We start from the raw sequence: 21,331 nt of genomic DNA on the forward strand, positions 1-21,331 counted from the left end.
GTCGTTGACTCCGTGAGAGGTGTGTCATGTTTGTGATCTTTTGTGCACACGTGTATAAATAAAAAGTAAACGATACTTTGTCCCAAGAAACTATGCAAATTTTCAAAGTAATCAGCTTAACATCTACGGAGAGCAAAATTATTTTGATTTCTGTAATGTGCGTCTACAAAATTTCATTTAACTTTAAGCGTATAATTTACCTTGAAGCATGTAGTTACGAAGTAAATTGCTGATATTCCTTATCTCTTTACACGCTTTTCTTAAAGTCAAATAAAAGCGTTGATAGCATATTCAATTCAAAGCTATTTTTACTCACCTCCGTAATTTTTGAATATTTTCCCAAACACCTATTGTGTTAAATTTATTATTTTGTGTCCTTGACAGCCAGAGAATTCTTTCATTACGTGATTTACCTGAATTCTTGATTTTAGTTACGGAGTCTATGGCTTCTGGACTCTCCTTTTGTTCTTATTAACTGGGTTTTGAAAGCTTTTACTTGATTAAATAATTGAAAAGATGACCCATCGCCAACTACTTAAAGCACTTACAACTACCGCTCTAGACAGCTTTACAACAGTACCATATGGAGGAGGAAACCAGCTTATTTTTGCGAATGTAAATATTCTTACCCCTGTCTGCAACACTGACAGACAGTCGACAAAACTGTGCCGTTTAACGGCACTTACCCGCTCCGCCTAGACCTCATCGCCTCGGCCATGTTTGACGTGACCTGCTCCAAGTAGGAATAAAGCAGAGAGGGCTCAAAACCTTGTAAGGTTGACGTCACATTCGGTTTGAAAGACACAGATTTTCTTCTACAAGCGGTGCTGAAAATTTTTTAATTTCACGAGAGTTGCTATTAAAAAGTGGTGGTCACATGAAATCAGACGCATGCTTTATCGTTGTCTTTGGCCTGACCACCTAGGACACTGAGTAGCCTCTTCCATAAATGCAATTGTTTGAAAGATTTATCTGACAACTGTTGAAAAATAAGCTGTTTTAGGGGGTTTTGCCTATTCTTGATGGCAGTATATATTTTTCAGAACAGTCCACCGGTTGATGTTGTAGCCTATCTGCCCAAGCTCATTCCATGCAATAGCGCTCCATTAACATAAGGAGAAAGGACTTGCGAACAGAATCGAAATTGGCGACGGGAGAGGAAGAGCAACATGCTGGTAAATATAATAAGGCCCGAGAATATCAGAAGAGAGCACTTGATATAAGAATAGAAATTGGCGACAGGGGAGGTGAAGCAGGAAGGTTCGGAAACCTAGGTGCATTGCTCCAATCGCTTGGTAAATATGACAAGGCCCGAGAATACAAGGAGAAAGCACTCGCCGTCAACATAGAAATTGGCGACGTAAATGAAGAAGCAGCAAACTACGGCAGCCAAGGAGCATTGTTGCAGTCGCTTTGTAAATATATCAAAGCCTGCGATTATCAGGAGAAAGCCCTCGCGATAAAAATCGAAATGGGCAACAGAAAATGAGAAGAAAAAGTTGCCGAAACCTAGGAATTTCGCTCAAATCGGTTTATAAATACGACAAGGCCTGAGAATACCAGGAGAAAGCACTCGCTATCAGCATAGAAATTGGCAACGGTGATGGAGAAGCAGTAAGCAACGGAAACTAAGCAACATTGTTCTTGTCTCTTGAGGAATACGGTGAGGCTCAAGAATATGATACAGAAAAAGCATTGCGCATTGCAAAGATCATCGGCGACAGAATAGGATAAGCATACAGTTATGGAAACTTAGCAGCTTTATATCTGTCACAACGTAAATATCGAAAGGCTGACGATTATCTTGAGAGAGCATTGACAATTAGAATGGGAATCGGTGACAGAAGCGGAGAAGCAGCGGGTTACTTACACCTCGGGGTGATATACATTCGGTGTGGTGAATATGATAGGGCTGAAAAGTATCTCATGAATGCCCTTGCAATTTACATGGAAACTGGCGAGAAAGAAGGAGCTGTAACCACGTACGCAAAACTCGGATTGTGTTTCCAATCACTTAGTAAACATGACATGGCTGCATGAACAACACCTCAAGAAGGCTCTCCTGTCAAGCAGGGATATTGGACACTGCTTGAATGAATTTCAATTTCTATGTAGTCTAACGGTGTTGAAAATATCACAATTTGATCTTAAAGAGACCTTTTTGTATCTTTTCATAAGCATTGAAAAATTCGACTCTGTGCGAGAACTCTCTTAAAGATAACGATCAGCTTAAAACATCTCTTCTAGAGGCGCACGGCACTCTTCCCTACAAGTTGCTCAGGTGGTTGCTCTCTTCTACCGCAAAGCCACAAGAAGCCCTTTATGTCGAAGAATTGAGACGGACAAGAAGCTTAGCCGACTTGATGGAAGCTCGGTGCTGTGTCGAAGAGCAGATCTTAGGCAGTCCACAATCATGGTGTGGCATTCAAGAGATCTTCTGAAAAGAGCCCGAATGTACATGCCTGTACGTTTCGGTTGATGAAGAACGTGTACTGTTTTGGATTCTCAAAGAAACGAGAGTTATTCTGTTTTTGAAGGGTCTTGAAAAGTCTTGAAAAGGACGCGGTGACCGGATTGGTCCCTGACTTGGGTGAGTTTTTTAAAGACAGTTTCCGCGGCCTTGGTGTTTTACCCGAACAGAATTGATCTTTGGATGAAACGGAACTACGAAAATCGTGCGCTCTTGCCTGATAATGATGCTAAAGATATAAAAAATAACTCTTCCCTTGTGTTACCAGATAATCATAGCTCCTGTGGCCCATTTGCACTGAAGGATCCAGAACTCACAATTATCCCCGATTCCTGTATTTACCAAGTACCACTTGCAGCCCTAGCTGACGGAGGAGACAGGTTTGCCGGTATCAGAGACATTTAAGATTGGAATCGTTCTCTCCTTGATGACTCTCAGGCTCATTCGAGACAGCCCCCCCAGACTACCACAGGTAGACAGCTCCCCTTAAACGTCAGAGAGGCCCTGGGAGCTAAAATAAAGACGCCTGGTGAATATTTGTCACGGAAGAAAGGACGTCTGAACTTAGCCGTACTAGAGTCAGTAGTTGAGTAAATGTAGAATTTAAGAATGAATCGCGGACGTGGTGGGTCTCGAAGACCAAATCGAGGGGGAGGACGTCACAATTTAAAGCCGCGCTCGGTAAATCGTACAGTTCTTCCTTCAGAACCAGAAAAACAAGAGGACTTGGAAGACGACAATGACTATGGTGATGTTAGCAAACCTCGTGATCTTTTGCCGGTAAAAGAGAGAGACGTGATGCCGAAAATTAAACGGAGATCGAAGGCCCCGATTCAAAAACTTCAAATGAGCATAGAAAACCAGGAAATGATTAAAGAAGTTTTGCATGACTTGCGACTTTCTCAAAGCGGCCACGAGGACCAGAAGAGTTTGGTTTCCAGTGTTAAGCAGGCGAAGATCAATGAAGCTTATTGGAAAAAATTTGGCGATAACAAACTCTTGATTGAGGGTGGTGTCAGCAATGCTGATAATCGCGACGGCGAATCACAAATTGACGAAGAAATTTATAGTTCTCATGCGGTTAAAAAATTGCAGCGGTGCGGCTTTGAGAGAATTAGATGCACTGAAGCTCTTAAGGAGAGCGAAGGTGATTTAGGAGCAGCGCTGGAGTTTTTAATCTGCAGCTGTTGTGGACTAAGTGGTCTTGGAAAGACAAATCCCGATTATAGCGATGAAAAGTTCCAGGAAGCGTCGTCTCATAGACAAGAAGAAGCAATGGCTCTTGAATCAATTTACAATGACGCCTTTACAGAGGTTATTGCAGACAATGTGTGGACCATAAAATTATCGTTGCCCTTTCTACTGGATAAATTTAAGCACGAAAGCAGAAAGGAAAACTCAGGAAAAAGTAAGGCAGGAAAGAAGGCAGAGACTGCAGCTGATATTTGTAGATTCTTTTTGCAAGGTTATTGCAAATTTGGTGATAAATGTAGACTTAAACATATCTTGTGTGAGGAGGGAACTAGCTCAAAAGAAGCAATGAATAAATCAGAAAGGAAAAATAAAAGTCCTGAGAGTGAAGATCTCTCTTTCCCTTTTCATCTGGAAGTGAGATTCTGTAAGGGATCCCTTTACCCTTTTGAACCTCCAATGGTTGTTTTTTACTCCACACATGAATCAGTTCCATCATCAGGCTGTCTCAATGTTACATTAAGGCTGAACAGAGAAGCCAAGGAGTTGTGTGATGCTGAGAGCCCTGTGGTGTTTTGCCTCGCTAGCCTTCTGGAGGATGAAGATGAAATCCTTGCTTGCTTTAACGTGCCACCTTCCGAGTATAGTTTGCCATTAAAGAAAAGTATTTCTATTCATTCTGCCAAAGAATATCACAGAGATTTCCCCACAAGGAAAAAAGTGGCAGATGAGAAATCAGAAACAACACAACCAAAGACATCCACAGACAAGGTCAGCATCAATGAAAAAAGTAGGAAACTGAAAGAACAGTTTCAGCGATTGCAGGTAACTTTTTTTATATTAAGAGTTGAATTGAATGTTTCTGTTGGCCTTAAGTAATTAACCTTTTAACTCCCAGAAGTGACAAACATGTAACTTCTCCCCATGATATTCATGAAGTATCCTGCAAACAAGTATTGATAATGAGAATACTTCAATTTATCATGTAGAAGTTGTTTCCTTGAACTAACACCAAATTCTCCCAACTTATGTAGAAAGAATAGGTGTAACAGCTTGAGGGGAGAATTAATAACCAGATCTTGGGAGTTAAATATTGTAAACTCACAGTAAATGTAATTGATATATCTTTATGTACTGTATACTTGTAGGTCAAAGATGACAACATAATGACATCAGAGCTGTAGATAATAGCTACATGTATGTGTAATTGTTGTAGATCTTTAAAAATCCTTAAGGAATTAAAATTGACCTATAGAAAGAGAATTCCCCAGGATTTCTGGATGAACAAGAGCCCCAAACATCAGCAATCTCTTACCCTCTACCTCAGACCTCTTTTTTGGTCACAATAAATTTCCCTACCTGCTTAACTGGATATTATAAGTAACCCCGACATTCATTTGATAAGTCTACTGGAGTGCATTGTAAGGTGTACTCACAATCACTGATAATTTTTATCATAGAAGTCTAAGTTAACTTTTTTAATCCCTACATTTATTTTTATTTGAAGTCAGTCACAGCTTATCAGTCAATGCTGAAGGAAAGGAAAAAACTCCCTGCATGGCAGTCACAGCAGAACATCATAGAACAACTCCAAGACCATCAAGTTCTTGTTATAAGTGGAATGACAGGGTAATAACCATATTGCATTTAGTAGATTTTTAGGGCTTCAATCTTCAAAAAATTGGTAAAGTCTGCTCTTTACCCTTTAACTCCCAAGATCTCATAAGTAATTCTCCTTACTGTCTACCATACAGTTCTTGTGATGTTAGTTTGGAGAATTTGGTATGGGATCAACTCATAATTCCCTAATTGATATCTTTCTTTATTCTCATCACTTGTCTGCTTGATATTGTATTGATATTAGAAGGAGAAATTCTGTCTTGTTCACTCATGGGAGTTAAAGGGTTAAGCCAAGTGGCTCATCTAGCCAGAGGTTATCCCAGTTTCTGTAGCATGAAGCAATTGTAAGTATTTCTATCCCTCCCTCCCTGGATGGAATACTTGTCCATCACAGGCAACAGGCAGGCATTTTGTTAGTTTTCCCTGACAGCTAGCTTGTACCCATTTACACCCCTGGATGGAGAGAGGCATGGTGAGAGCGAAGTGTCTTGTCCAATAACACAACACAGTGACCTGGCAACATCTTGAACCCAGACCTCTTAAGAGTCGAGTAGGTTAATGGTTGAGCCATCACATATCCACTCTAAGCTGTAAATACCATGGCAATCAGTAAAATTTTTGGCAACTAAAGTTGCAGAGTGAGGAAGTTGCATGGTAATGCATAAGGCAGTAAAATCCAAATGTATTCCATCTTGAAAGAGACAGATTTTTTTCTACATCAGATGTCTGCGACTGAAGGAAGAACATCTTTCTCTATTATCTGTATTTCAGATTTTTCAATCAATGAATTTTACTTGATTTAGGTTCAGACTTCAAACTCATCATCTCATTTTTTTTTTTCAGTTGTGGAAAGACAACTCAGATTCCTCAATTCATCCTGGACAGCCATCTTAAGGCAGGACATGGAGGTGAATGCTTCATTATCTGTACACAGCCTCGCCGCATCTCTGCCATGTCTGTTGCAGAAAGAGTGTCCAATGAGAGAGTAGACAAGATTGGACAGTCAGTTGGTTATCAAGTCAGGCTGGAAAATAAACAGGTACATACAGTATGTTTGCAAACACCTTTACAATGTAACTTGGATGTAAAGATGTAAATTATTTAGAAGATAGAGAAAGGTGTTTTTTCTTCTTGTCACAAGCATGAAATAAATAAAAAATTCTGAGTCCCCACTAGAAATCAAACCGCACAACTTCAGCTTCCATGTTCCGATGCTCTGCCCCTGAGCCACAGAGACTCTATGGAGAGCAAGGCCCTTTAAAAAGTTCTTAATCTCTGTTGTCTTTCATATTCTACAGAAAAATGCCTTCACTGTATAGAATCATTTCTTAAATCAATCTTTTAACTCCCAAGATCTGATTGTTACATGAAATTTTTCCCTCCAGCAGCAACAAATTTCCTCGTAAATTAGTTATGAGAGTTAGGTGTTAGATCAAGATAGCAACTTCTACCTGATAAGTTTGAGAATTCTCATTACCTTTTTGATGAATAGTGTACTGATATTATTGGGAGAAGTTACATGTACACTTCTGGGAGTAAAAGGGTAAAAAAAAAATACACATACTAAGCTTTGGACTAACACTCTAAAGCCTCTATGAACTAAGATGTACATGTAGAAGAGAGGGTTTTGACTTAAGGCTCACAGGTTACATTTTTAATTTATTTTAATATTTTTAACCAGAGAATGTCTTTTTGTAAATATAAATATTAACCCTGGTTATTCTGATATTTTCAATTGTTCTCTTTAAGTCCTCAGAAACACGGTTGTTGTACTGCACTACTGGAATCCTTCTGCGGCGCTTAGAGGGGGAATCCACTTTGCCAGGTGTGAGCCATATTATTGTGGATGAAGTTCACGAAAGAACAGAGGAAGGGTGAGCATTTAATACTGTGTGTGACATGTTTTTTTATTTGTCAGTTATATATATTTTGGTAAACAGCACTGTCAAAGGGATATTTGAAACCTTGATAGTATTGATTGGAAGCAGTGTGAAAATTGGAAGCATTTTATAATTAGGACAACATGAAATCAACTTGTGTCAGTATTACATCTTAGTGCAGATTTGTTGTGGTCTTTCTGTAATAAAACTTATTTGTAAAGTTGAAAGACATCTCGAGAAATTTTTTGGGAATATTCAACAAATGTCTTGGAGGAAGTATGTTTCAATGAGTGATTGTAGCAAGCTGGTAGATTTAAAATTGTCATGTAACTTACACCTCCCTATTGGCTGCAGAAACAGGTTACTAGTTGGTAATCAGCCAGAAACTACCATTGGTAACAATTTTGTTTTAATGCTTGAGTAATATATCACTAGTAATTAATTGTCAAAGAGTTAATGTATCATGTGAGATGCATTGATGTTGTAAATAAAACTAAATCAACAACTGGGGAAAACAAATGGTTATTTATTTAACGATGATACTTTTGCATCAACCTTTAAGTGTGTAACCAATATTTGAGGTCGGATGTGAGATGCATTAAAAGAGACAATTTTCTGTTTGAGTTTTCAGTGACTTTTTGATGATGGTTCTGAAAGACCTGATAACTGTGCGAGCTGACATCCGTGTCATACTAATGAGTGCTACATTGAATGCTCAGCTATTCTCAGGATACTTCTATGATGCTCCTGTTATTCACATACCAGGTACACTGCAATCTTTTGTACAGTGACTGGTTTTTCTTCCTTCTTGCAGTGGAGGCTTCTCATAGGGAAAACTTTGCCATCCTCCTTAAAAAAAATAAATCAACAAATAGACAAAAAATAAACAATGTTTCTTGTGGAGTTCATCTCAGAGTTTAGAGGCCTGATGTGATGTGATTTATTCAATTCTATTTTATTAGCATGATATTAGGAGGATATATTTTTCAATTACTTGTGCTTTTCTTTTTTTAATATTTCAACTGGAAGTGTCATTTATCAGGACATTTTTCAAGTGATTAATAAAATGATCTGAGAAGTATTGCTGTGCAAGTTATCAAGGTTTAATTCTATGATTTTGGGAGTTCAGTTGCAGTGAAAAATTTTCAGGCTTTTTGAAACTACCTTTTGAAATATTTGTAATTGCTGCACCCAGGTCGGACTTTTCCTGTTGTTGAATTCTTTCTGGAGGATTCCATAGACTTGACAAAGTGGGTATAATTTTTTTATTATATGGAAATGTTAGAACAGGAAAGTGTGTGTCTTTCGTGTACATATTTGCCACATTAAAAGGTATCAAGTATTTGTACTTGCCCATGATTGTCTAAAGGCATCACATGATCAAATATTCTCCACCTCAAACTGGGAACCATCTGGTAATATTTCATGAACTTTTTTTTTTTTTTTTTTTTTTTAATTTGAATGTACACATTATTATTTACATATATCACCTGTAACATTAACATTACTGACATTTCTTATGATCTTGCATTACTTTACAAAAACAAACTTTACTTTCAAAAACTAAATTACTACTTGCAATAGTAACAACACTTACAGCACTAATTTTACTAATTACATATATGACATAAAGTACTAAAAGTAATGTAATGTACAAGACCAAATATTGCTTTCAATGCTAACATTGCAATTACTCTACAGTAAATAATACTACTGAGGACAAAGATGTAGAATGTTGAATAAAACCAGCTTATTACACAAAGTGCAAAAACAGCCTACAAATTTGTGTGGCACAATACATTATTATTTAACTTAATGCTAATGGTAGAATAAAATATCCCCTCTTTTCTTAATGTTTTACCAGTGTACCATTTCTTATGGCGATCAAGAAGTCTATGTTAAGTTTATGAGCTTTTTAGAATTTTCAGACTTTAGATCCAATAAGAGGGAAGACCTTGTTTAAATCATTATTGATTCAAGATGGGAGAACTTTTTGTTGTTGTTAGCAAATAAGAGACAAAGTTTTACTTGTTTGTTCATGAAAATCTTTCAGAGAACTCTGAAAAGTCAACATCACGCTCAATAATAAAGAAAAAACTTTTTGACAGGAAGCTGTTTGTAAATGCTTATTCACCTGTGCTTCAAAAGATATTTGATGAATGATTATTAAATTTGAATTAAGCATTTTAAAAAACCTTAAGGTGATTAAAAATATATTCTAGAGTTATTTTGCAAATATATTATCCTGGTCTTGTTTCCTGGTCCAATTTCCAGGAAAGTTTTTCTTATGTTTAGACAGCTCAAGCAATCAATGATACAACTTCTGTTGTTTTTTTCAATTTAAGAGTTTGAATTCTCCCTTTTCTTCAGGTTTCAAGTGGATCCCAGTTCCCCCTATGCAAAGCCTTTGAAAAGTTCCACTGTCCTCAACACAGCTGGTAAAAAGGGTCAGTTAAACAAAGACATTCAAAACATACAAGACTCTTTCTCATCTGCTGACTTTAAGCCTCCTGATGACAAGTTTGATGATCAGAACTTGACAGAAGACCAGATGGCCTGGAGATACTCCAGTAAGTGAAGAATATTCATAAATCATACATAAATTTTGTTTGTAAATTTGAAGTTTAATTATGGTTACTCTGATAGTCAGTACAAAAATGATATTCTTAGGAGGCTTTTACAAGTTATAGATGGGTGAATTACTAAACAGGTTATTTCTTAACCCTCTACTTCTAAACATCAGTGTGTGCGTACGTGCAAAATTTTGACGCGCACATTTTTTTTTTTATTCGCACTTGCATGCGATTTTTGGCGCGTTGTATGTGCGTTGTTTGGTTAACGTATATCTGAGCGGTACTGTATATTCCTTAGTAGAGATTTGGGCTGGCACTGAGATATTAATGTCTTACCTTGGAGCACAACACAATGACTTGACTATTTTTCTTGTTCATCACAGATTACAGTAAAAGTACAATTTTGTCTCTTTGTACAATGGATCACAACAAGATTAATTATGATCTGGTTGTTGCCGTCCTGGAGTGGATTGTGGGAGAGGAACATGAGGTAACACTGTGTCTTTCATAAATATATTGAAAAAAGTGTATAAGTTTCTAAAGAATCAGTGGTGCTGAGTTGGTGGGAAAATTCTAGAATAAATTGTTTTTATCAACTGAATTTTGCCCCCCCCCCCCCCCCCCCCCCTGATCATTACAACTTCACGTCGATTAAAGTGTGTCACTCGGAAATGGGTTTTACCGCTGGATTTTGTGCATAGAAGGCTCGATTTATTCCTTTGGGTATTCACTTCGGGGGCCACGTAGAACCACCGAAAGCCTAATGACTAAGTTCGGATTCATTCGTTGTGGAAAAGGTGAGATCTTCTGGAGGAAGACCGAAAGGAATGAAACAACTGCGCAATTAAGCGACCTCGAGCGGCAGCGTCTACAAGTGTCTAGACTTTTTGCATTGACGAGTTAATGAACTCCAAAAGGTGATTGAAAACATTTTATGCCTTCAAGTTTTTTCGCTCATTGTTTTCAAGTTTGATTTGTATTTATAAAAACAGAGCATTTTCAGAGCTTTAAAAAGAGACCTTAAACGAGCATATTTGGTTATTGTAGGCCAAAGTTCGTATTTAATCTCTTGTTATTGACGTTTTTATTTCTGTACACCCATCTTTTACCGGCGCGTCTGAAGCATGATTGCCACCCCCCTGACATTTCCCCTCCCCCCTCTCTTTAACCTCCACAATGAGTCACTAGATCTCAGCCACCTTAAATTGTTGTTTTTTTGTTATTGCAGTACCCCAAGACAGGAGCCATTCTGGTGTTTCTGCCAGGCATGGGAGAGATCATGACTTTGCTGGATCAACTTCAGAATAATAAAAGATTCAGTCCGAAAAGCTCAGACAGGTACACAATTTGAAAGTGTAATTATTTCTTATCTCTTGCGGAGGAAATTAAGTTCATCAAAAGGATAAGAAATTCAAGGAACAAGTAAGATATTCATCTTTTGAGGCAGATCCATCATTCTTTACTTTCAGATTCAAGATACTCCCTCTGCATTCTACACTTTCAAGTGAAGAACAGAGTTTGGTCTTCAAGTAAGTACAAAATGTTCCGTCTTGAATAAGAACTCATGCCACACTTCGTAAATTAATGATCCGAACAGACAGAGCATCTATGAGCTCTCTGTGGCTCTGAGCATCAGAGCGCGAATTTCAAAGCCTTCAAGTTTGAATCCTCATGGAAACAGATGTTTTGTTTGCCCCGCGGTCGTGATAGTGAATAACATTTTCCTCTGTTCGACATACGAGCTCAAGTTTGCCGTCTTCCTTAATTTAATCCTTTTGAAATCTGTGCTGTTTCCTCGTAGTAATATGTAGTTAGCGACTGAGTGGGAAGGCTAAGCGTAGATTGGGTCCGTGTGTCATGACCTCTAGGAAAATATTTTCTGGTACAGCCCGAACTAACTCGTTCTAAAAGCGTTTTATCACGTGGCTGCTTGTTATTGTCTTTGTTCCTTTCTTACGTTTTGCATCTTGCGGTGACGTAAAAAATGGCCGAACAGCTTTTTTATGGCCCTGCTCGCGTCCTCATCCAGGGATTTTTTTCAAATGTTGTGAAAAGAAAAGAAAAAAAAAAGAACTTGCGGGGCCTCATGGGTCATAAGCACTGACAGTTGAGAATGTTTTCTAACAATTGCAAATTACAGGAAACAAAAAGAAGGAGTTCGAAAGATTGTTCTATCCACCAACATCGCAGAGACTTCAGTCACTATAGATGATGTCGTATTTGTCATCGACTGTGGAAGAATGAAAGAGAACAGGTAAGTTCTGGTATAAAAACGCGATATTTTCTTTTTTCGGTAAGCTCGCGTAGAGCGCTTTGTAGTCCATTGTCATAAAGTCCAACCAAAGTAATGACATCGGCCAATCCGAACATAGGAAAATATCGCAAGGAACCAATGAGGGCTCAACATAGACGTTGGTTGAGAGGAGGTGCGGGTTTTTTCTTATAGCCAATCACGGAGTGCAATGTATTGCTAATTTTGTCATGGATTATTTACGACACTTGAAAAAGTTGCTGCATGGGAATGGAGAAAGGGGAGGATGGAAGGTCCATGATTGAATTGATGAATGAATTCCATGTTAAAAATAGTAGGGCTGTTTTAACTCTTTCATACATGGAAACAAATCTTCAAGAGTTTGCGTTAAGGCTTTCAAGTCTTTTCCTAAGAAAGAACCTGGTTAACAAGTCATCTGACGCTTTTTCGTTACACAAAAATAATTTGTGGATATTCAATGTCTTGTTATATGCAGGTATGATTCAGTAAAGGGGATGGAGAGCCTGGAGGAAGTCTGGGTATCACAAGCCAATGCTCGTCAGAGACGAGGAAGAGCGGGCCGAGTTACATCCGGGGTTTGTTTTCACTTGTTTACTAGTCATCGATTTCAACACCAAATGGCCGGCCATCAGATTCCAGGTAAAAATGAATAGATTACTAAAAATTCAACTTAATCAAGAAATAATTTTAATGTTTAATTACATATTGTATGAGTGTCTCAGAACCAGAGTAGGCAAAACGACCAATTAGAACACAGGAAATATAACAAGGAACCAATGAAAATGCGTGTTAGAATAAAGCAAATTACCTTGCCCGCGAAAAACCGCGAGTGGCCCAATTTATCTGATTGGTGGAAAGGGAGGATAGCGCGAGTTTCGTAGACTAATAAGAGAGTGGTGCAGAGCAAACCCTATGCAATGCTGAATAACTTTCCAAACCCAAGTGACAGTTCCTCGTCGGAAAATAATCCCAAACAATATTCCCTTGCTATCTCCAAGTATAATGTTTTTCTATGGGCCATCTGTGAAACGTTTACCGTGAACTCAAAGACAACCATATGATATTAAAACCGTGAATCGTCGATGATTCTAAGCAATGTCGATCCAAAATGGATTTTTGAGTCTTCGACATGCCTGTTACATTTCTGATAACAAGTCACGATAGATGGGGCTAAAACTTAGCGTATGCTCTTCCAAATGTGTTTTTTAATTCAGAAATCCAACGAGTTCCTTTGGAGAAGCTATGTCTCCGTATTAAAGTACTGACGCTGTTCTTTGGGCGAGAGATAAAGGTTAGTTGGACTTGGATTATTTGGAGGGAAAACCAAATCAATAAAAATATATTTCTAGTTTGTTTTTTTTTTTCGTGTGTGTGTGTCCTCGTTTTTCTTGCTTGCTTTACATAGAAGTTCAAGAAGCAAGTTCAAACGTTCAATAGCTGAGTCTTCATGCTCTGAAGTGAATTCTTGATTTACATTTTCATAAAATATTACTCGTGCCTCCCTCTTTCGTGGTTGGCCGAATAGAAAACCTTTAGATGTCCCTGAATCTCCGTAACCAAAGTCCGTTGTGTAATAATGCACAAAGTATTTTTTTAATGGCCAAAATGTTATTTTAGGCTACTCTTTTTGTAGTTGCCAAATGGTGAGTTTGGAAAGAGTTGAGCTTGAAGCCCCGTGAGTAGCTCACTATGGCTCAGTGGTGGGGGGCATCCGACAGCGAAATTGTAAGAATCCTTTGCGTGAAACTCAGGGTATTTGCTTTTCTCACGCGCGTGACAATAGCTCGCAACATCTTTCCTTATTCAATCTCTAACGTTACTATACATTTGACCCACATCACAGGATGTTCTTGGTAAACTCCTACAACCACCTTCCGAGGAATCGATCAACGACGCAATCAAACGGTTGCATAACATCGGAGCACTGGATACCGACGAGGTACATGGTGACGTATGAAATTGGCGTATACCACTACCTCTCTCCCCTTAGGGTTTGTAAGAAGGAAGACCCCCAATCTCTCCACCCCCTTTGTATTTAAAAGTGTTTTTAAAAAAAGTGAACATGGACATGTGTACTTTCTCTTTTTTTTAGAATCTCACTTCTCTTGGTTATCACTTAGCAGCTTTGCCTGTTGATGTTCGGTAAGTTTATTCCACCAAGGCGTTTATTCTGCATCTTTAGAATAAGCAGCAAACGTTTATCAATTCTCAATTTTTTCACATTTTGTTTTATAGGATTGGCAAGCTGATGTTGCTCGGTGCAATTTTCCGGTGTTTGGATCCTGTGCTGACGGTTGGAGCCATACTCAGCTATCGATCTCCATTTGTAAGTATTAAATGAACTGTGGGAGAGGAGACGCAGTCAGCTAATGCATGGCGCATTGGACGCTGGATCGAGAGGTCTGGGTTCGAACCTTCTTCTGGAGTGAATGCCTTGCGTTCAAGGGCGCCACAATTCACTCTCACACTTCCTCTCTCAACCCAGGAGTATAATTTTAACACCGGCGAACTGTCAGGAAATCCTATGAAATTCTCGGGACAGGGATGGGCTAGGGGAAAAGCAGAAAGCGATACCCCTAGTCGCCTCATGCCATAGCCACAGAAAAGTGGTTATGCTCCGCACCTCCCTTCTTTGCTTGTTTACAGCCATCTTGTTTACAGCCATCTTGTTTGGTTGGTTTCGTGCCCTAGTAAAGTTTCCTTACCATTTGTTTAATGATGCTTAGTTTTCTGTGTACATTTTTAGTCTGCTCCATTCGACAAAAGAGAAGAAGCAGATAAGAAACGACAAGAAATGGCCATTGGTAACAGCGATCACATGACTTTGCTGAAAAGCTACAAGGTATTTTGAAAGATTATTCCACCTGCAGTCCTTCACAATGTAATGGTATGCGTCTATTGAGCGAGTGGTAGGCTAGGGTCAACACCTAAGTCATGATTGAGAGTCAAATTTTTTTTCTCGCCCGGTCTGACTTAATTCACTCATTAAAAAAATAAATCAATAAATCACCCTTGCGTTGGCTCCCCCCCTCCTTGCGCAAGGCAGGGCGGCCTTAACGGTCCCACTCGAGTCATCACGTATGGCTCCTACACGATAATTTTATTGCAATGTTTTTCAATCAAAGCACGCGCGGGGCCGCTCGGGTCTCGTGACGAATGCAAGTTTGCTTTGAATATGCGCGTACTGCAAGCTCCAATTGAAATCACGAATCGGTACTGCACAACTCGAAGTTCAACATTCACTTTTATTTATTGCATCCATTTTGAAATAGCACAATTTAACTGCCTTAATACAGGCTTTTTGTCAGAACCTATTTTATTTTCATCCAGCCTCAGTGAAGGGGAAGAAGATAAGGTGCAAAATATGACATCTGCTCGGTGGTTTTGACTGTTTAGCTCGTGGAACGATTTCTTCAGACCAATATAAATTAACAAAGATTTTCATTTTCAGGGCTGGCTGGAGACCATGGCAAGTGGAATTGCTGCTGGACATCATTACTGCCGTACAAACTTTTTGTCCATGAAGACACTTCAGGTTAGCTTATGCAATGCTGTAAGGCCTCTCAGGAAGGAAGAACATACCTCAGAGAGTGAGAAGTCAAAGTTAAAACGAAAAGAGAGTTTTTTTGCAACCCTAGAAATATATTTTGTGAAGTGCCCATTCTGTAAGTAGCTCCAAGAGTTTGCTTCTTTTTCCATGTAGATGATAGCAAGCCTCAAGTGTCAATACGCTGAACTATTGTCAGATATCGGGTTCATCAGAGCAGATCTCACGACCAGACAGATAGGGAGACTGGCGCCGAGAACTGGAGACGGAGTGTTGGCTGCGACAGGTGACGAGGTATGTCACTGGGGTGGGGTTACTTGTCTTAGAACAGGTACCAACGAGGGAAGGATCGAGATCCTGGTCCATGGTCATCGCACGGTGCTCTATCACGTGTTGAAGAGCGCCTAGGCAGGAGGTTGAGGGTTGAAGTCCCGGACTGGACCAACGCTCAGGGTTTTAAAATAACAGAAGAGAATTTGCTGCGTTTGCTATGACATCTGCAAATGGTTAGAAATTCTAGTCTTCATGGGTAATGATCATAATCCTGGGCTCCGTCTCCTGTATCTTCGCTGTAGCTTCTCTGTAGCAGGGGAAGTTTTAGAAACCAAACACTTCTCACAAAGAGCGTGGAACGTAGTTTCCGGTGTTGTTGCCTGGTCTTGTTTCCAAAATTGGAGGCACTTGCAAATTTCCTTTATAAACTGTCTAATGCAATCTGGCCTAAGTCCCCAACAAACTGTTGTAAAGCGCTTCAAATAATAGTATTATGAATAATGTGCCATCTGAAAATCATAAATCATAAATGGTGCCGGCGAATTGTCAGGGTACCTTACAAAATCCCATGTACAAGAGTAGTAGTACTCCTTGTTGTTTCATACTATTTAGACTGGTATAAGGTCTGGCGCTGTGGCCCACTTTGCGTGCTTTCCGGTCGCTATGTTACAACCTCCAATAACAGAACCAGGTGTTTCTGATCACTTTACTCTCTTTCTTGCTTCGTTAGGTCAACGTGAACTCGAAGAATCAGAAGTTAGTTTTGGGAGTTGTTTGCGCCGCTTTATTCCCGAACATCGTTCAAGTTGTCAAACCAGACGTGAAATACAAGGCGTCTGTTGCAGGTGAGTGAATGGTCAAGGACGCTGATTATTCCATCCACGCCTTCATACGCATCACATAGTCAAGCCTCTAAGGGTACTAAAAGAACAGAGCAAATAGCCTTAGCAGAGAGCTGTTCGTGTTTTAGTGGTGACCAAGATACTTTTAAAGCTCCGCCGACAATCAAACGTCATCTAATTGTTAAAAACGGCCACAAACACGCATCTGACAAACAGGATTGAAAGAAATCCAGAAAGGAATTCTTAAGGGAAAAGATACACGAATAACGCATGCGTTACGTAACCTCGCAGAAACCAATGATTAGTTTATCGAAATTAAGCTTCTGATTTTTACTTGTTGCTTAAAGTGATTTTTGAGAAAACAATACATTTTGGGTTTTTCGTTTCTCTAACAGGGGCTGTTCCTGTGGATTCCAAAGCAGCTGAACTGAAGTTTTGGACGAAGAATGACGGCCAGGTCAGCGAGTAGAGTGGAGATCGTGTTTTCTGATAGTCTTAGTGAGATTGTTCCTGAAATTAACTGACTGCGTTTTGACAACATGCGCAAAAGTCTTTATAAGGGTGAAGAGGTGCTCAAAGAGTGTAAAACTTTAACTCCCAGAAGTGACCAAGAAATAATTTCTCCTCACAATACCAGACAATATCAAGCCGACGAGTGATGAGAATAAAGAAAAATAATAATTTGGGGATTATTAATTGATCCAATACCAAATTCTCAGAACTAACATCATAAGAATTTTATGGTCGACAGTACGGAGAATTGTGAATGAGGTCTTGGGAGTGAAAGAGTTTAAGGCTAGAAAGAGGCTTGGTCAGTTTTGTCGTAATATTATTAGCACTAAGACTCAGGTAGCGTAAGTAACTTGCGATTGGTCAGTTTCAATTAGTGGCTCGGCTCCCGCAGTCGTCACTGCCGCAACAGTTCTTGTTCTCAATTGCGAGACCATGAGAGGAAGAGAAAGCTCCACATCACGTTGTGCCCATAAAATCAGACTTTAAAAATCGTTGCGAGTAAAATCGCTCTTTCCTCTGCAGGTGTTTATTCATCCCAAATCGGTCAATTTTCAAGTGAACTCGTTCGACAGTCCATATCTCGTGTATCACGAGAAAGTCAAGACATCCAAGGTAACATGTTCATTGATAGAATTAGAGTTAAGTTTTTGTGCGGGCAAAGTCTTTTAGAAATCAAGGGATTTGCTATGATTTTTTAAAGGGTGAAGGGGGGAGTTACGTATCTCCGCGCGTCATACTTAATCTGGTTTATGCCGCTGGTCTACGTTGTGTATCAGCAGGCTCTTATTCATGCGATAATAATTGAGTATCTAGTAGAGGAAAAGATGCATGCCATGCAGATTCTTCGGATATGCGCGTTTTCACCTGCTGAGTTATAAATTTTGCATGTTGTTGACTTTTAAAACAAATTATCCCACTTATCCCACAGGGGGAGGGGGGACAAGATGTATTCTGAGTGAAATCCTATCCTCGTGGAGCAGCAACTTTATTAGTCACTCTAAAGCCCCAAAGGCTCTAAGACTTTAAATTTTTGCTTCAGTCAGGATTGGAAGTTGCATCTGAACTAGACATGACTCAAGTTTGACATATACGAGATCCTTTTCAGGTGTACATCCGAGACTGCAGTATGGTGTCAGAGTATTCTTTACTTCTCTTCTGTGGAGACAATTTGTCTGTCAACCTGGAGAAAGGTGTTTTCGTTATCTCTATTGACGATGGCTGGATCCGTTTTTCTGCATCTTCGCACGAGGTTGGTGGCCTCGCTAAAAAAACTTTGTGCCATTTTGGACGCATGTTTTCATTCACCTAGTGACAAACATCTAATTTCTCCTAACAATATCACCCCTGAATCAAACTTTAAAGTCATCAGACTAAGGGAAATGATCATTAACTAAACAAGCTGTCGATCGTCAAACAAATTCTCCTAGTCAGCGGGCTAGAAAATTTATGGAGAACAGTATGGAGAATATGAAAACTGATTTTAGGGTATAAAGGGTTCGGTAGTGATTTTCATCCAAGGTTATCTGTTTATTTTTTTTTTCTGCTTTTCTCTTTGTTCTCTTCCAGGTTGCAACACTTGTACGAGACTTGAGGAAGGAGCTTGACCGGATACTGGAAAACAAAATAGAGAATCCGTCTTTTGATCTGATGAGTTGCGAAAGGGGAAGCAGAATTATTGAAGCCATTGTTCGTTTGATTTCAACTCAGTAATGACAGGCGCTTAATGAGATGATGACTGTCACACGAAGCCGCCCAATTTTCCGATAACCTACTCATCACAACCTGGATGAATAAACTAGAAATACCGGTTATTGACTCGTTTTTACCGGTGGAACAGGTTACGTTTGATATTTAGGTTTCAAATTCCAATTAGAAAACGAGCAACCCCTTCTTTTTGGCGAGTGTGTCGCGCGAGTAAAAAAAATCAGCGAAAAAAAAAAAAAAGGGATGCTAGAGCGCCGCACGGAACTTTGGAGGAGAGGAGCACTCCCAGAGTTTCGCATCTAATTTCGGCTAATTTTTTGAATGAAATATTGAAATGATACTTTAACTGAAATTATTATGTCTAATGACGTGCTACGCAAGCAAACTGGTAAATTTACGCGATGTTTTTCAGTATTACTCAAGAATTGCAATTTCGTTATGAGCCCAATACAATTTGATGTGAAATTAAAAGAATATGGAAAATTGTGCTGACTGCGCCAATATCTTTAAAACAGTTACATCCATTAACTCCATGATGCAACAAAACTCTTGCAACATGGCTGAAATAAAGATCTTTTTGTTACCAGTTACTATCTTCAAGTTTCCCTCATGTTTTGGGTGGTTCCTGTCGCTATTTTTCGCTTAGTGTAATTTTTCAGCGTAACTACTCAGTTTAATGCTTGATGTTCCTTCTTCGTTCACGAATGAACAAAAGCCGAGTCATGGAGATTTTCCGGCAATCATCATCCGGCATCAATCTGATATCATTCTTCGTAACACTAAAATCCCTATTATAGTCAGGTGGAACTTAAAATCTAGCGACATTTCGAGGCTAATATGATGCTGTTGATGAGTCAGGCCTCATTTGCACACGCCATCATCGGCGAATCCATTATATACAGGGGTGGGGGGAAGGGAATAATTTCCGTGACACAAAAGTTACGTCATACTTCAATTGACGCTATTTATACGGATGTCAGTAACTCTCTTTCACATTTAAGATATACTAAGGTGATGAACTCTCCAGGACGTGGAAAAATGACTGAGAAATTTGGTGACGTGATTTGCTCAAACCGCATTCTTACAAATGGAACATCCGACAACTTGATATATCTTACAGCCGCATGCAACATTTTTTTTTCCGTAGCTGCGCTTCTCGGAAATATGGTGATTTTAATGGCTCTTCGCAAAGAGACTTCGCTTCATCCACCCACAAGGCTGTTGCTTCGCAATTTGGCGACAACAGATCTCTTGGTTGGGCTTTTTTTAGAGCCGCTGGACGTCGTCTATTTGCTGTCCGTTATTCATCAAGATTGGTACTTATGCCGGGTCGCAGAGACCACCACGTTTATTGTGGGTTACACGTTGGGGCCTGTGTCCTTATGGACTGCGACTGCTATAAGTTTTGACCGTCTCCTCGCTTTAAAATTGGCCATCCGGCACTCGGAGGTTGTGACTATCAAGAAAACGTATGCGGTTATAACAACATTTTGGGTGATGTCCATTGTACTTTCGTCATCGTATGTCGTAGAGAGCCTTGTATCGTTTTGGTACAGCCATCTCACTGTAGCATCATGCTTGACGATTTCTATTCCGTCGTACGCGGTGATTTTCCGATGGCTGCGTCGGCAGCAAACTCGCGTAATACACGGCAACTCGCGGCAACAGCAACGAGATGAAATAACTCTGTTGAGGATAGCCCGATACAGAAAGACAGTTAGCAACATTCTTTGGGTGAAGCTGGCGCTGATTATGTGTTATTCGCCCTACGGTGTGGCTTCAGTTCTGTTCTTTTCCAGTCCGTCTTCGTCACTTTTTCTCCCTTGGCAAATGACAATGAGTGTTGTATTTGTGAACTCTACGTTGAATCCCTTCCTGTACTGCTGGAAGATCAGAGAAGTGAGAAAAGCTGTGAAGAGTACATTCAAGCAATCATTATGCTGGTCGTCAACTTAGAATGATCATTGCCGTGGCTAAACAGGCTGATATTGGACTTCGATTTCAGTGGAAGATATGACCGTTTGAAGAGAGGTGTTAAAACATTTGCTCAAGCTTGGAAAAAAGAACAAATCTTATGCCCTATTCACACCAAAGCTTACATGTTCTAAAGCTGTTTTGTTAAACACGATTTTAAATTATTGACTCCGTAGAAGCTTCTTAAACCAATGCTCGTCGACCTCAAATTTAGCACATTGAAAATACAAGTTAGTGACAACCTGAAACCTATGAAAAATTCAGTTTTTAGGTTCCCTGTTTCTGATTTTATTCAGTAAAACCCAGTTTACATAAACGTGTTTTGCTGGGGCGAATGGGTGATAAATAAGTACGCCGTCAATATTCTAGTCTAGGTACTGATTTGAGCCAGAAACAACCCTCAACCGTGAGAGACCATATGCATATACCACCTGTAGATGGAAGCCAAAAGCCCTTAAATAGAGCTGATTTC

The 21,331-nt window shown here is 39.5% G+C and overlaps 2 protein-coding genes across 2 annotated transcripts; both read left to right on the forward strand.

Annotated features, from left to right (window-relative positions):
* The first annotated feature begins 2,996 nt into the window (after nt 1–2,996).
* Nucleotides 2,997–19,473, forward strand: LOC113670573 (putative ATP-dependent RNA helicase DHX57). Its single transcript, XM_027186736.2, has 24 exons — nt 2,997–4,486; nt 5,169–5,290; nt 6,125–6,320; nt 7,031–7,155; nt 7,793–7,926; nt 8,357–8,411; nt 9,532–9,731; nt 10,118–10,224; nt 10,963–11,072; nt 11,204–11,263; nt 11,875–11,988; nt 12,482–12,645; nt 13,221–13,297; nt 13,850–13,945; nt 14,099–14,148; nt 14,242–14,332; nt 14,753–14,848; nt 15,458–15,541; nt 15,710–15,847; nt 16,557–16,671; nt 17,064–17,125; nt 17,704–17,793; nt 18,287–18,430; nt 18,748–19,473. Exons 1-24 carry the CDS (start codon nt 3,080–3,082, stop codon nt 18,889–18,891), a joined length of 3,981 nt encoding a protein of 1,326 aa, XP_027042537.2. The 5' UTR covers nt 2,997–3,079; the 3' UTR covers nt 18,892–19,473.
* A 450-nt stretch (nt 19,474–19,923) lies between these two features.
* On the forward strand, nt 19,924–20,841 carry LOC149043055 (adenosine receptor A3-like). The gene has a single exon (XM_089213686.1). It carries the CDS (start codon nt 19,924–19,926, stop codon nt 20,839–20,841), a length of 918 nt encoding a protein of 305 aa, XP_089069812.1.
* The last annotated feature ends 490 nt before the right edge of the window (nt 20,842–21,331 follow it).

Source organism: Pocillopora damicornis, chromosome 7 (assembly GCF_964200805.1).
Source record: "Pocillopora damicornis chromosome 7, jaPocDami1.2, whole genome shotgun sequence".
Taxonomy (NCBI): domain Eukaryota; kingdom Metazoa; phylum Cnidaria; class Anthozoa; order Scleractinia; family Pocilloporidae; genus Pocillopora; species Pocillopora damicornis.

Coding starts and splice junctions, on each gene's coding strand:
- LOC113670573 (XM_027186736.2), top strand. CDS start 3,080: ATGAATCGCGGACGTGGTGGGTCTCGAAGACCAAATCGAGGGGGAGGA. Junction 14,333..14,752: donor TCAGCTATCGATCTCCATTT/GTAAGTATTAAA, acceptor GTACATTTTTAG/TCTGCTCCATTCGACAAAAG. Junction 15,848..16,556: donor TGGCTGCGACAGGTGACGAG/GTATGTCACTGG, acceptor TTGCTTCGTTAG/GTCAACGTGAACTCGAAGAA.
- LOC149043055 (XM_089213686.1), top strand. CDS start 19,924: ATGACTGAGAAATTTGGTGACGTGATTTGCTCAAACCGCATTCTTACA.